Genomic DNA, 16,480 nt, shown 5'->3' on the forward strand with positions numbered 1-16,480 from the left:
TTAATCTCTCAGGTCGTCCCTTAACCTCTTTATTAATTACCCCAAATCACATTGTGGCTATACTTGTAATTAGAGTGTGATTTAGCACAACATGTAATACAACTCATAGGTTTACATTAACAAAGCACGTGACATGGAGCCGCAGTAAAATGAGCAACTCTGACAACGAGGTGGTCTCCTGCTGGGACAACTGTTAATTAAGCAATTATGCCACCAGGGAACCGTGCTGCACAGAGACTTCAGCGCAGCTAAAAGGTGGGTTTTCAGTCCAGTATGGGCCCTCATTTTGGCGCAAAATAATGGATGATTATGAGTTATATGACACTTAAGAAATACATTAAGAAAATCCGACTAATATATAAAGCACAAAATACGAAAATATGTGTACTTTCTCCAGTAAATCGTAAAAGGGATATCCAGAAGGTTGGAAATACTGAAGATGGTCAAGAAATTGCTTCCATATGTCTGCAGCATAGTTGCGATACTATGACTGCATTTTAAGTGCCCCGCATGCTTTTGTAGAACATAATGCATGTATTTGATCCCATGTGTCATTAAGTGAAAATATAAATGAAAAAAGAAGAGCAATTGGTTTCCTTGCTGGAGCAAGAGCAGCATCTTTCTCAAAGTGATGCAGCTGTAGGCCTTCTTGTGAGAAGGTGGAAGGTTTGACTAAAATTCAATACTGTGAAAAACTCTTGAGTCACCCTTATTTCTTTATATTTTTAAGATGAAACTTAGAATAGGTGCCAAAGTTAACTGATACATATGCAAACATTAATGGAAATTCAGTATGCAAGACAAAAACAGTTGATACAATTCTAAAGAGCTTGAAAGTCAGTATTTTCGTATGACCACCTTTGTTCTTCAGCACAGCAAGAAGCTTTCTTGTCATTTCTTTAAATATTCTTCAGGAATAGTTCTCTAGATTTTTTGAAGACATCTAAAACTCTGTTCTGTCAAGATGGTCCCACTGCTTCAATAATGTTAAAGTCTGGCCTCTGGGGAGGCCAATCTATGACTGATATCGTACCACTGTTTGTTTTTCCAAATATGCTTTTACTGCATTGCTAGTCTGTTTGAGATCATTGTTATGCTCTTGTCAGTCAGTCTTTCTAGACAATATTGTATTGTGGATCAAAATCTGATGGTACTTTTCTGGCTTAATAAATCCATATTAACAAGATCCCCCAAGACCACTGACTGAACTGTGGGCCCAAACACGATAGAACCTCTGCTGTGTTTTAGGTCTTTCCTAATATTGACAACAATTTAAACCACAAATGTCAAATTTGGATTCATCACTCCATGAAACCTGTTGCCACTGACTTTCAGTGCAGTTATTGTGTAATTTGGCATACCTCATCCTTTTCTCCCTGTTTTCCTTATGTAAGAATCATTTCTTGACAGCCACCCTTCCACTGAAATAATTTCTGATGAAACTTTGGCAAACATGGATCAATTGAAGAGCAAAATGTATACTGCACTGCACAAAGTCTGTGCAGGCCAGTCAAGTTCTTCCAGAACTCGCTCATCTCTGTCTTTATGGACCTTGCTTTGTGTGCAACACGAAGAGGCCATCTTCAAACTGTTCTGTCGGCATTGTTTTGGCACAATGCAGAGAGACAAGTACCGCTCTCCTGGCAACTGCCAAACCCAGACTTTTCCATCGGCATGCCAGATGAAGAACCAGGATTTGTCACCCCAGAACATACTGAACAAAAAGAACACACTGTTCTTGAGCCAATCTGAAGGCCATGTGAAGTTTGGAGCTCTGACTCTGCAGAAAGTTGTTGACCTCTGTGCACTATATGCCTCAACATGCACTGACCCCGCTCTGTGATTTTTCATGGCCTACCACGTCATGACTCAGTTGCTGTAGTTCCCAATTGCTTCCGCTTTGTTACATTACCACTAACAGTTGTCTGTGAAATATTCAGATAGAGGAAATTTCATGACTGGACTTGTTGCACAGGTGGCGTCCTATCACAGTGCCATGCTGGAATTCACTGAGCTCTTGAGAGCGACCCATTCTTTCACAAGAAACAGTAGAAGCAGTCTGCATGCCTACGTGCTTCATTATATACACCCGTGACCGTGGAAGTGATTGGAACACCTGAACTCAATGATTTGGATGAGTGAATACTTTTGGGAATTGAATGTATCTCTCAGGTCCTGTGTCAGGTCTTTGCTGGATTTTTTCCCGTTTTTATGGACATGACTTTCATATACTGCTTACCCGCTTTAGATAGTTTCTCACACCTGCTACATCTTCTTTTGTCCTGCACACCATGCTGAGATATGTCAAATTTTCAGCTAATAGCACTCTGGCAAACCCCTTGTTGGTGCAAAAATATAAATTTATGTCTGTCAAGCTGTGCTGTCTTTAGTATTTGTTAATACTTACTAAAAAAGTACAAACAAATGGTGTGTTTTTGTGATAGTCTCCTAGTAACAAAGTGCCTAAAAATTTAAAAAGGGTTCTTTGGTAAGTTGTCTGTTATGTGTAGACACAACACTGGTTCAGCCCTTAAACTAGGCTCAGTATATATAGGGCCTTGGTGGTCGGCACACTGAACGGCATCCAGAGGACGGTCTGTTTATTCAGCCTCACCTCTGGTGCCAGTGCCCACTTCTCAATTTTAAATCGCACATAGACATTGAGGGTTCCTGGGAGGGGCCGAGCTGTCACCAGCTGAAATCAAGAGAGGGTTGTTGGGACCGTGCCTCTCTTTTAAATGCACTCAAGAACAGCACCCATCAAGACCACACATGAGCGGAGTGAGGCATGGAGTCTTCTCACACCCACTTCTCTGTTTGCCGTCTGGGGCAGGGGGCTGGGAAGAGGAACTGGCCGTCTGGTTGGGGTCTGGGCTTCAGGTCTCTGGGCCTGGGTCTGCTCTGGCTTAGCCAGCTGCTGATGGAACCTGTGGGCTCATCACCGGCTGCTGAGTGACCCCCGTTCCAGGGCTCTCCTCACCTTTTTTCTAGGCGTTTGCCCCTGCAGTGGTCCTGCAGACACACGCAGGTGCGCACACAATATTGTATGCTGCTCAATAAAATTTAATATTTCTTATTTACTGTTAGCAATGCATATGTTGGTTGTTGCTGTGGTTTCCAAACTGTGTTTTTGCTTGTTTTTTTCAGCAGGTGGTGAAGCAGATTTTCAGTGTTTTTTCTCTCTCTATCCCTCTTCTTCTCTATTTTCTCTCCCTTTCCTCTGTTAACTTTCTCCCCCCCACTTCTCTTTCTTCTTCTTTTTCTTTTCTGTCCCCCGGTCTTGTCTGGTCTGATTGTAAAAACTCAAAATAAAAACAAACAAACAATATATTTATTAAGCTTTATATTACAGAACAAGCAAACGATAATCGTACAGTTAACATAAGATTTACATTAAACAACATAGTCCCCAAAATAAACAAATATAGATAAAAATAAAATAAAATAAAACCAAATCAAGCATGGGTAAAACAAACAAAACAAGAGCAAATAATAAATACAAAAAAAATACAAAACAACTCAGCACCAAGTATCATTTTCTAAGTTAATTCCCTTCATAATGTCTCAGAAACTCAATTAAAGGTAACCATATTTCTTCAAATATACTCCCTTTGCTCTGACAATATGAGTAAGTCGTTCCAAATCAACACTTGATGCCATCTCCTTCACCCAATCTAATAAAAATCTAATAAAATATGACTATCAAATGGACCAGTATAGCAAAAGCTATAATGGTCCACTTGGAAATATAAATATGTTGGACATCAGTTGTGACTGCTAAAAAAGAAAGAAAAAGAAAACAAAATTAGGCTAAGTTTTTAATTTTTAGATTGGTGTTAAGTGGTTTACTGGGTCATTATAGTTAAATTAAAAAAAATAGAGAGGTAATATGCTAAAATTCTATTACAGCCTGCCCGATGTGGTATTGATGAGCATACTTCTTGAGACTTTGGCTGTCTAAAAATCTTTGAGTAAACTGTTTTCAAAAAGTTCAGTGTTTTTATGGTAATATCTGCACTGATTTGCCCAAATCTTTTCTCTGATATATGCCCTCCATACACCAAAAAAGAAAAAGATGAAAACAAACTATGAAACTAACTAAAACAAAACCTTTTGAATAAAAACTAAACTGAATTAAAAAAAAAAAAGTCAAAACAACCTACAAACACATCCCTATGAAAATGGTCAGGTACAAGGAGTGGACTGAAAATGAGTGGAAAAAGCACCGAGTGGCCTCAAGAAAGACCTCTAGACAGCCTGAAGAACTCTTTGCAGTATGGCTCATTGAAGTCTTCAGCGCTGTAGACTTCTTTATAGGACCCTGGTTTAGGCCGAGGAGCATACGTCACACATAGTAACATATAGCCCCCACGTGTTGTTGCTAAACATACCATAAGCTTGTTCGGTGGTCTGTACTTGTGTTATACTGCAAAGGGCCTTTTATGTCACTCCTAAGTCCCTGCTGCGTTATTACGTATTTAAGCCTTTCACGCAAACCCCGCAGTATTATTGTAAGACAGCCAACTTGACCTCGTAAGTACACAATAAGAAGTCAAATTCAAATGGTCCCCCCATTATTTTTAGACTAAAAGGGGGAGCTGTGCCTTTAAAACTGCACACTGTGCTTAACGTTACTTCGCGAGATTTGCTTGGCGCCGCGACCTCATGTGAGGCACCTCCTGCGCGAGCCAGTCAGACGTTACCTCTGCAGAGGAAAACGCAATGAAGCCCTAAAAAACACTGACCATTTAAAAAAAAATCTTTAACCCTGGGGCGGGGGAAAACAATTTGTTGCCCCGAATTACCGTTGTAACTTGTTTATCTGAGGCGTAAGACGGCGGCGCAACGATGTGGATCCAGGTTCGTACTATAGACGGGAAGGAGACACGAACCGTTGATGATCTTTCTAGATTGACAAAAATTGAGTCCTTACGCCTGAAAATACAAGACATCTTCAATGTAAGCCCGCAACAGCAGCGCCTCTTCTACCGAGGGAAACAGGTAAAGCCGTGTTTTTGTTTCACCCCGTCACGCAACAGTCAGTTTTTTGACGCTTGGCGAGAGGGTTACGGGTTGCTCGTTGGAGAGTGAGCGGTCCTCCTCTGAGTGTTGTAGCCGTTTCGGACCCTTGCGAGCTTCCTGTTTTGATAGGAATTCGCCAATAGTTCTTGCGCAAGAGAACCGGGGGTACACCGTGTGCAGCAGTCCTCTGGGACGGCACGGATGCGTGTGCCTCCCCATTTTTGTCCCCCCTCCCCACATTGTTTAGGTTGGTGCTGTGGAGAGCTGCATGCAACAAATGTCCCACCACAGTAGACATGTTTGTTTACATTGCCGCGCGAGAGAATAGGGAAGCTCGCGCTCTGTATCCACATGTAGAACGAAAGTAGTGCTGTGCAAACAAAACAGCCCACATCCCTCACAGATGTGCACCCCATTAACAGTTTTTTCTTCTTTCTTTCTTTTTTGTACATTTAAGTATCCTGAAAACACGCTCACGTATATCTGCACTGTATTTCTAACTTGGGTGAGTCGTTTTTTCAAGCTTTTATTGATCCTGTGTTGTGTTTGCGCTCGTGGTGGGTTTTAAGGAAGTACAACACGTGCCCTGACATCTAAAAGCAAGTGTAGTGTTTACAATGTGGCGTCACCACGGTACTCTCACTGTACAGTGAGGACAGTGAGGGCTGTCTACTGTAAACATGCCTGCCTGCCTGCCCTGTCTGCCTTGCCTGACACTGTTGTGCACACACTGCGCTCTGTAACATCCAGATTCACACGGAATACAGGCATGTTTTGCATTAGACACAGAACTGGGGTCCAGACTCTGAGCCTGTCCTCAATGCCATATGATTCTGCTTTGCAAGGCATTGATCCAGTATTTATTTAGCCGCTATAAAAGTCTAATACTTATATTATAAATGCACAGTTAATATGGTTTATATAGAAATCTGTGTTGGAGTTCATATTAAACAAAGTCTCTTTTATGTGCCCCTTATTACTTCAGCAGTCCAGGCTCTAGAACAAGAGTTTATACCTAAGCTACTAAAATGTTATCTTTTATTATAATTGCACCATTACTTATTTATTACATTAAGACTTTGCTAAATGAATGATAGTAACTGTTTTCTGTAGCGCATGATATGTCAAATGTTAAAGAAAAGCATTAATGTGTATTCTTAAATATTCTCAGGTAAATAAATATGACTTTAACCTTTTAGTGTGTGCTTTTAAATACTATTACAAGTATTATGTAAACAATCTAACATTTACATTGTATGTAATTTAATCTGCCCGCATAGACCACTTTGGCTTTTTATATTGCTTTCATAAAAAAAGGCAAAATGTAACATTTTTTGAGATATAAGTGGAAGCATGGTAATGTAGTATGTCACACCTGATAGCAGCAGTGTTCAAGGGGAAGTGTTACAAAAATAAAGAGCTCAAGACTAATTTGAGATTAAGACAATATCTGATTGGTTTTCAGGCTAGAATATGGCAAGAATATGTGGTAATTGGCTTCGGCTTGCAAGATTTTAGTGCACAATTTATCTATCTTTCATATTAATGAAAAAAAAAGCTCATCATCATCATCACTAGCTTTCCATGAAGACGATCGTGAAAGCTGTAATCAGCTTCCATGAGACAGGCGTGCACATTTGTGTGTGTCATGGCGGACGGTCGCATGCAGCTAGCAGCCTCACAGCCTCACAGCCTGTGCTTATTTCTTTATTTTAATGCATGCTGGCGCATTTTACGATCTACCACACACGCATGCATGCAGACTTTTTGTAGCTGTTGAAGGAGTCTATGCAAAAAGCATTAGGAAAATCTATGACTATCACCTGCGTTTCAAGTCCTGCACGTTTGAGTTCAGGGTCTTAATTATTCTGAAAGAATCCAAATATAACAGCGTGACCTGCGATATCTGAAGGTGTGTAATGCGTGAAAGATCACTGGCTGTAACTATCAGTAATAAGCAGAGGATGCTTGCTGCTGGCAGGACACTGGTGCCTTGATTTATACTGAGTTTTAGCATAACATTACAAAGCTGATATTAACACAGTGTGAGTCAGCCAGCCGAAAAAGCCCCGAGGAAGCAGGCAGCCTACGTGATATGTTGATCTCACTTTGTTTACATTCGTTTTTGCTTCCTTCTTCACATGTGTCAGGCTGTATTATAGGCCGAGGCATTCCTCTGCAAAATGGTCCTCTGTAGTTTCAAGCGGGCCTAACTTTCTTCTTCTTTGTCTAATTAAATGATAACAGGCGCTCAATTCTGACTCATGCGTGTCACAATGGGTTGATTTTATTGTGTCTTTTTTTTGTTGCCGCATATACTGCACGACAGAGTGAAAGGAAACTTCGAGAACTGTAGGCAGATTTTTACAGCCTAGCTCGCCGTTGCGCACTCATTACGGCAGATCAAAGAAGAACAAACTGTTGTGATGGAAAGCGATGGTTGAGTAGTTGCTTTTACACCTCTGCGCCTCTCTGGCTAGTAAACTAATTTCAGTGCTCTTAGCACCTTTTTTCTTTATAAAATCCATAATAGCTACCAAGCACAAAGCAAACTGCTCCTCTTTAAACTGTTTGTGATTTAATCAGGGGTAGTAGATAAAGTATAGTAGTGCTATTTGCTCGATGAACAATTAATGAGCTGTTACATTGCAGTTGTTATGTACTGTCGTAGCTGTGGCTGCAAAAGCTAGGCCTGTGTATTAAATCTGATGCTATGCTTCCTTTATTTCACTGGAAAATAAGTGGAGAGCGTTGATTGGGGGATTTCCATGTGTTAAGTAATGCATGGAATGAGCCAGTGACACGCAACATGCACTGGCTAGTGCCCTTACACGCACAGTGGTGCCTGCGCTCTGTGTTAGGATTTAGACTTGTAGCAGAGCAACTCGGTCTAATTCTCTTTTCAAAATGGCGTCTTGTTTTTCCCTCCAGCTCAGTGCTCACGCTGCCTCACCAGTTCAGACTCAAGCTTGCCCTTGAGTCGGAAGGGTCTCAAGCCAGAAGCTGTGCAACTTTGCCACGGTGTTTTGATGTTTCTTTGTTTGTTTGCATTTTCGCCGAGCGGTCCTAGTGTCTCTGTTTCACTTTGAACGTCTCTAGTCAGTCACATTCGCGAGCAGGCTCACACACACCTTCCACTGGCCGTGCGGCCTTTCTGCTCAGCGCCTACACTCATTTTGCAGCAGGCTTCACATTTACTTAGAGGTTTGACTTTTTCCTCAAGTGGTTTCAAGCTCAGCTTGCATTGCACTTATTTGATTTAAGTATGAAGCTTGTTTTATTTTTTTTTTAAATTTAATACCAAAGCAGCAACATGTTTTATGCGCAAAGAGTCGGGATGTCTTCCACTGTTGCTCTTGCCCTGTTGTCGGGCTATGGTTATTGGCTTGCTCCCATTCACACAGGCGCTCGCCGTGACCTAGATATGGTTACTCTTTGATTACACATGGATTGATGTTTTGCCTGCTCACTTGATGGGTTTTCTTTTGTTATTATTAAGTTGTAGATTTCATAGAAAATTTCAAGGGAAGCTGAGTTTTCTGCAGCCTTGAGTGCACACAGTCACACCCTTCTCCAACTGATAGACTGGACAAAGGGCAAATACAAAGGGAGCCATTAAACTACAACCATAGGCTTTCATGTTTTCACAGCTCTACATCTCCACCTCATGGCACTAAAAAAAGCCTGCTTGGTGAGATCAGATTTCCTACCTGTTTAACGCTGCAATGCAAGCTCTGTTACTTTCAAATAGAGTAATACGTTATTTGAATATGTAGACTAATTTAAAGGCCATTAAACTCTTAACTATGCACAGATGCTTTCTGATAACCACAAAAGATTGTTTTAAAAATGTTTGAAAACACAGAAAAGGCAAAAAACCCCAACAACTTTTGAATTGTAATCAAAGGAGCAACAAGCAAAGAGATTTTCATGTTTATGCAAACTTGTTTAATTTGAATGAATGTGGCCAAAGAGGACTGGTCCTCTTTATAATTTAATGATTAAGTAATTGACCTGCTTTATATAAACGATGCAAAACAGCACAGTGTGACATCTGTTACCTTGCCGGCACACTTCTCGTTAAAACCCGCCGTGCGAGCAGTCACCAGGTTATGAAAAGAGCTGCAAGTGGAAGTTACCTTTCTAGGTAATTTGTGCTGGCGAGCAGGGGATTTTTGGTAAATAGATTGGATGACTGTGGGCGGGTTGAAGAATATAAAAGAGCCAAGATGGAAGCCTTTATGTTGCAGGGAAGCAGACACACCCCGTGTCATTGTTTTTGGTAATTTGACCTATTTTGCTCAACTCCTTGCCATCATGGGGCGTGGGTGAAGAAAAAGAAGAAATTGTGCCGGAGCAGGGTGGTCTGCCCGAGCAAGGAGGCTATTTTCTGCCTCATTCTCACCGTCACTTCAGACCTTCTGGTGCTGGTATTAAATGCGCTGCGTTGCTTTCTTGGTCTGTTTATTTGATTCCACCTTTTCATCGTTACACTAAGCAGGTTGCCTAGTTACTTTAATGGCAGAGTGATTCGTGTATTAAAAGCCTTTAAAGTCATACATTGTGATACTGTGTGACAGTACGCTGGTAGAAAAGCGAACGATGGAGTTACCAAATCACTCTCCACCACCACCCCCACACACACCCCGGTTTTTGCTCTTTTATAGGTATTATTGGGTGTATATTCAAAACAATATAAACAGATTAGTTTCACAATGGGAGGTCTGAAACAGAAAAGGGATTGTGGTTTAATATCTCAAGAGTAATGTGAAGAGTGTAGATGTTCAGCATGTTTTTACAGCAGCTACAGGTCTTTGTCTTATCTCGGTTTGATTTTTTCTTTCTTTCTGACATTATACTTTGTGTTTTCTTTGGTATGATAAGCCATTAGTCTTTTAAAGGGCTGTCGAAATTCAGCAGAGAATTTAGCCTTGTTCGTTCGTAGCTGTTAATTTTATTCCATTCGACATTGTGATACACTCACAGGCGAGGGCGCGCGCACGTACACACACACTCTCGTGCAACATCGCCATGCCAAGGATATTTATTATTTTCGACTCTTCGAGCCTTTTGAGAAATCTTCAAGTCAAATGTTTCGGGTTAATCTAAAGCTTTGCCGTGATGTGCGGTCGTGACTAAAGTCAGTCTCCCCCTGGAACAGTAAATGACATTTCAGTGAGTCACACAATGAAGATATCAGAAGCAAGTGTTTTTAAATACTGCCGCGGTTATTGTGGGGAATAAAATGTCATGTCCTTAGTCAACGTTAACGGCATGCTGTCAAATACATCTCGTCCTCCTTGAATGTATAAAGCCCTTTTTCTTTCACCCCCAACATTTGCTGGGTTAGTTGCTTGTTCTTTGTTTTGGGGATTATTCATGTGAGTATGACTGAAGTCAGGACTGTAACATCTCGCAGCGAGAGGCTGATCACACTAATAGTAATGAAGCCGCTGTGGAAAGCAGGTAGAAGCAGCCCAGATATCATTTGTGCGTTTGGTGCAGTGCAATTCTGCTGTATGTTGTTCTCCTTCTCTGTCTGTCTGTCTGTCTGTCTGGGTGATTTTCCATCTCTCTGCCCCGCACTTCTCAGCAGTGAGGCTGCCTCTTTGCAGGTTCTGCCTGCAGTCCTAATGCATATTTTTTGGGGGGAGGTTTTTCTGTTTGTTTTGTGTACTTTTCTTGGTTTAATGCAGTATCAAGTCGCAAAAGATGGACAGACAGACAGACAAGGCAGCGGACGATAGGCAATTACTGAGGCTAAATCGAAGACCGAGCTTAGGCAGGGAGACAGAGAAAATGCTGATATAGACTACCACAGAAAGATAGACAGGTAAGCATAACAACCACTGTATGGCTGTATTTGCACCACTGCTTCTCTGATCTAAATTTCATGAGACTATTAAAAAAAAAACCACACAAAAAAAAAAAGCATGCACGGATGGGGAAATTGTGATTGCTCCCTCTACTGCTCGGCTGCTACACGTCCAAGCGTTCTCCACCTCATTGTCAAATAACGAAAACGAGAGAGCAAAGGAGAGAGAGAGTGGCGGCCATGCTTGTCTCCCCGGCACAATGGGCTTGTGGGGTTGAGCGCTGAAATGAATAGCTGATGTCTGCAATGAGTTGGCGTGTCCACCATAAGCTTCACTCCTAAGGCAGTGGCTGCACTGTACGCTTAACAGTAGATCGTATGTGGTAGAAGAGTGTATTTGGATTTGTAATGGGCCCTCATGTGTTTTTTTTTGATACTTGTGTTTTTTTGTTACTTGTCCCCCCTCCCAGAGGGGAGGGAAAAACATTTGCTGAAGCTCATATGCCACATTGCCTGTTAGGGCCATGCTGGTGATGATGATGATGATGGTGGTGGCGCTAGTTGTAGGTTGGTTGACAGTGATTTTATATATGATTCAGAGTCATCGGGGTGGGGTGGGGTAGGGGGTGCTCTCTTTCGGTTGTCATGGCAACCCAGTCATTTCTTTCCCCCCAGCTACATCTGCTATCACTTTAATTCATGCACCCAGATCTCTTATTTATTTTTTCTTGAGAAAAACCGCTGCGGATGCTAGAGAGCGGCGCCCGCATTTCAGCACATATCCCATTGTCATCGTCAGCAGCGATAGGTGCTAATTGTTACAAATGTTTGTTTTTTTTTCCTTTTCCTCTACGCTCAGAACAATCAGTGAAACACTTAACTTGTACGTGTAGCTAATTGCATTCAATCAGTAGCAGAAAATTGCCCAATTTAAGAACAGAGAGTAAATGTTGTTGCTGCGTCTTTGAGCACCGCGTGCTTTTTGAATTTAAAAGCACGTGAACGTATCGGAAGTGCCGCGTGTGTTTTAATTTCCTCTCTCGAGTGCCGTAACAGTGTGTGTTCTACTCACTGTGCTCAGTGTTGTATTCTGGTGTTGTTTGTCCTTGACAAGCAGCCTCTTGTATTTGTCTGAGGGCACTCTGCAGTGCAGCGGTGGTTATTTCATTTTACACAGATGTCCATTTAGAAAGAAATGTAGAACAAAAGTAAAAAAGTGATGGTTTGTTATGGATTTAAAATGAGCTACAGTATTGCTAATGCACAGTTTAGTAGTGGTTGGAATAATCCTATTTATAAAAGTTAAAATATGTTGGTAAACTATTATTATTTCAAATGTATTATTGTCTTAGCAACATTTTAATAGCTTGTGTTTATTTATAGGCAGTGAAAATGATTGATTGCAGTGTTGTATACAGCAGTGGTTTTCTGCGTCTGTACATCTTTGCCTGTTAATGTTAAAGAGTGAGATTTTCATTTGTATTCATTTAGATGGAGGATGGCCAGACACTGTTTGACTACAACGTGGGTCTCAATGACATTGTTCAGCTGCTGATTCGCTCACAGACCGACCATCCAGACAGCCCTGCCACCAAGGACTCCTCGGGTGTTGGATGTAGTTCCATTTCTCCCCCCGATTCTAAGTGTGAAAGCCACAACTCCTCGGCTCTCGTCTCCCCCGCTGCTATGGAAACCACCAGTATAGACAATGACAGCAGCTTCAGTACCAGCACTGTTAATGAAACCAAGCCAGACGCCAGCATTACCAGTAACGCAACCAAAAATGGGTTCAAGTCCTGCAGCCCTGCGCAGGACACTCAGTCACCCACGTCCAGCAGGAACACACTAGTCGATCCAGGAATTGGCATGTACAAGGTGAGGATGACGGATGTAAATATTTTGGAAATGTTTGCATGGTTTTGTATTTGAGTGGCTGTTCTGGCTCTAGGCCAGCTTACAGAGAGTTTAGTGCCCTATAAGCTAACTCACTGCCAGAGACACTTGGGCAGGTTCTCCTGTTTATGTGGTTGTCAAATCAAATTAGAGACTAAATGTGTCTCTGCTCTTTCACTGCTGCTGAAAACGTCAGATTGCATGGCAATGATGACGTCAGTGTCATTTTGAGCATTAAATGTTGGCCGGTTGCAGTCATGTAATTAAGCCTGCCTGATGAAAGTAACCTGAAGAAAAATGGGTAGAAACATTTGATTTAAGCACTCCTTTTTTCTTACCAGTCATCTTTTACATTCCCTATTGTCTTATGTATTAGCACATCTGCTTAGATATAATATTCCAGCCACAAATTACCCTAAACTTTCTCATATGTAACCATATTCTGGTGTGTTGACACTTAGTTTTTTCCTCGCTCTTCAAGTGTTTGTAGGTCTGATACCCTAATTGCTTTGGGTATAAGCTTCACGTCGCTTACCTTGTCAGGATAGCAACCACACATAAGAAACAGGTTTATACAACTGGGTCACTAACCAGCTTAAAAATTATAAATAGAAAGTCAAAGCCCATACTGGGTATGGATGAGTCTGGCTGAGAATTATATCTGTGGGACTGGACTCAGTTTGATGCGTACAGTCCCGTCCAGCATGCAGGAAAATCAATAATCAAGTAGATGAGCTGCAAATTGTGCTACTGACTTGACTGGATTTTAAGGCCACGTGCATTCACAGTCTCTAAGCATTCAGCACAGACATGGTGTTGACAAATAAACACGAGTAGAATAAATTAATGAATACTTGTGAAATATTTCTGCACAAAAGCATTAAAAATAAACAAAATTAGCACGAACGTGACACACAGGTATAAGTGGTTTGCATGTTTAAACTCATTCAATATGGAAAATTTCAAATCTTTTGTCTTCTTGGACTGTTGTGCAATTTTAAGGTTTAATATGTGACATTTCCAGATTAAGATATCAAGTAATTACTAGACCAGAGTTTTTTCAATTCAACATAGTCAGGTTTTCTTTGTGTTAGCTGGCTTGACAGACCCTAAAACCCCAGTTTAATGGGTATCACAATGATAGTTATCAACTTTCTTTGTTAAACCAGGCTTTCTGCTTCAAGCTCCCATTTTTTTCAGTGTATTTGGATCAACTAAGCACTGCCTAGTCCAATCACAGATGTCATCAGAGGAATAGGTGATAGAGATCTATGAAGAATATAAAAAATATGACAGTAAAATGCAAGATTGGTGCTGTAACTGAGGCATGATGGTAGGCCTAATACTGCAGAAAATTGTTTATTTGATCATTACAAGCTTACATAGTGGTGAAATAAATATATTAATATATTCATTTTTCCACTCATGGAACTCATGAGTGCTGTTTATTTCTAACGTGACAGCTGCACATTAAACTGCAAACTAAGGTTGGGCGATTGGACGAATATATTGAATATCGATCGTTTTTACAAGCGCGGTTTATTTATTTATTTATCCATGGGTAAGTTTGCTAATGATGTCGGTTGAAGCTAACAGAAGCATTCAACAGAAATAATGTTTTAATGGCACCCTCCTTCAGCTGCGAGCAGATGCACACCTCAGAGTGCACCCAAATGCAGCAGCGATTCGTTTACTCAAACTCATAAGAAAAAGAAAGCACGGCAGTAGCCCATGTTCAGAAAAAAGAAAAGCATTTTATTTAAATAGAAAAACAGATTGGTGGGGAGAGAAACAAAGAGAAAATGGCTTCTTTTTTCCACTATAACCGTGTTTACAGGCTGTTCCAGTGTTTATCTGTCTTACATACTTGACCAAACAACATATAAGTTAAAAATCAAAATGTCTCTTCCAGTGAACAAAAAAACCCCTCAGACGTAAAGTTAAGTCTTTTGTGCGATTTGACGCATCTCAAATAAATAAATAAATACATGAATAATCTAAAAAGTAGCTATATTAATACTGAAATAAACAAGAAAAGAAGGTAAAATATTCCCTCCAAACAAAACTTATAAATTCTTTGACAGGAAAACAAGCATGTTTACTTCATCAGGTTTTAGCAGCGGTTAACAATATTACCAGCAGTGTTGAAGACAGTGCTTGTGGCTGGTATACACAGATATTTCCGTGTCATGTGTGATATCAATGGGAAACGTATTTCATGCATTTTCCACCAAGCCAGTGGATCGTCTTCGACTTCCTCGCTGAGGTAACAGTCCGTTATCTGCGCCTTCTCCTCCAGTGTGCAATTTGGCAATTAGCTTGTCCATGTTTGGTCTTCTTCTGTGTTCTAAACGCGCAAATCAAAAAGTCTGCACATGCGCGAATATATCACCTATCGTTGGTTATTGAACTGACGATTGTTGGTTGGAAAATTTGTACATATCGTCCAACCTTACTGCTTACAATTAATAGTTATGTAGCGTAATGAAAAGGAGACATGGGAATTGCTTCATTTTTTCCTAGATAAAATAAATTTTATTTGACTGAAAGGCCACCAGTCAAATAAAATTGGAGATAAATAGCCTAAAAATATAATTAATCAACTCCAGTAGTGTTCTAAAAAAGCCAGACACAGTTTGTACCACTCTTAACTTTACTGCTGGACGTTATTCCATGGTGCTCTTAACTTTACTGCTGGACGTTATTCCATGGTGCTAAATGTGTGATACAGCCACTAGGAAAAATGTATATTCCCCCAACTGGTTGGTGAATGGTTGTTAGCGGTTGCTGGCTGTCGCCACACGAAATTCGTTGCAGAGGTTGCTGCATAAACAGCCTTCATCTGACTGCTTTAACTGCTTTGGCACTGTGAGGGACCAAGCAGCCAAGGCATAGAGGACACAGGCAAAAAATATCTTCAAAAAGGGTTTTCTTTAATTTAACCTAGAGCTGGGCGATATGAGATTTTTTCATATCACGATATGTTTTTTTCATTTCAGGCGATAACGATATCTATCACGATATAAGCCAAATAACTATATTTGTAAGATTTAAATGTGCCGTTGCTCACAAGTAAAATGTGAAATAATCAGCAGCTTGTTTTTAAATATTTATTTCCCATAATAAGTTCAACAGGGTAGATGTACTTAAGGAACATGAGACTTTTTCAGATAAATAAAGGCAAATATTGCAAACTACACAAAAGGCAGCCGCTAAAGCGTTTAAGTTTCAAAATAGAACAAATGAAACAGACTAAATTGTCAATTCCACTTAGAAACAAAATATTAATTCTAAAAATAAATCTTAGTTTGTTTTACAGAAGAACAGACAAAACTGACTAACTTTTGTCAATATCAAATAAACTGAGAACTAAAAGGAAATTCTCAATCTCTCCTTGTTGTATAGCTTAGCTTTTCAAACAGTTTTAACAGTTACTTTAGTCTGACAAAAGCCGAATGACGAATTAGCGCTTCCAGTCAGAGACTGAGGCTACGTCCACACGTACACGGGTATTTTTGAAAACGGAGATTTTCCGTTTTCGTTTTAAAAAATAATCCCGTTCACACGTAAAGGCAGAAATGAAGGAAAACGCTGCTATGAACATGCCAAAGCAGCAGGTGGCGCTAGATTCCTAACCGTGCAGAAATGTTGGCCAATCAGAAGTCTAGAAGCCTCGGTGGGAAAAAGTAAACAAAGCTGCGGCATAGAAGCAGAACCGAGTTGTATGTGTGGACGGACAGTAACTGTGTG

At 40.6% G+C, this 16,480-nt stretch overlaps 1 protein-coding gene across 2 annotated transcripts in view; it reads left to right on the top strand.

Moving 5' to 3' along the window:
• Positions 1-4,673: 4,673 nt before the first annotated feature.
• The window catches only part of uhrf2 (ubiquitin like with PHD and ring finger domains 2), a 52,305-nt gene continuing 40,498 nt past the window's right edge, over positions 4,674-16,480 (top strand). For both annotated transcript variants that reach the window (XM_085359782.1, XM_085359783.1), the window contains exons 1-2: positions 4,674-5,001; positions 12,329-12,712. In XM_085359782.1, coding sequence (XP_085215908.1) covers positions 4,849-5,001; positions 12,329-12,712 — 537 coding nt within the window. In that variant the 5' untranslated portion in view covers positions 4,674-4,848. The remainder of the gene's footprint in view (positions 5,002-12,328; positions 12,713-16,480) is intronic.

The sequence above is a fragment of the Diplotaxodon limnothrissa genome, linkage group LG7 (assembly GCF_057381915.1).
Source record: "Diplotaxodon limnothrissa isolate DT_005_m linkage group LG7, D_limnothrissa_male_GT1.1, whole genome shotgun sequence".
Classification (NCBI taxonomy): Eukaryota; Metazoa; Chordata; class Actinopteri; order Cichliformes; family Cichlidae; genus Diplotaxodon; species Diplotaxodon limnothrissa.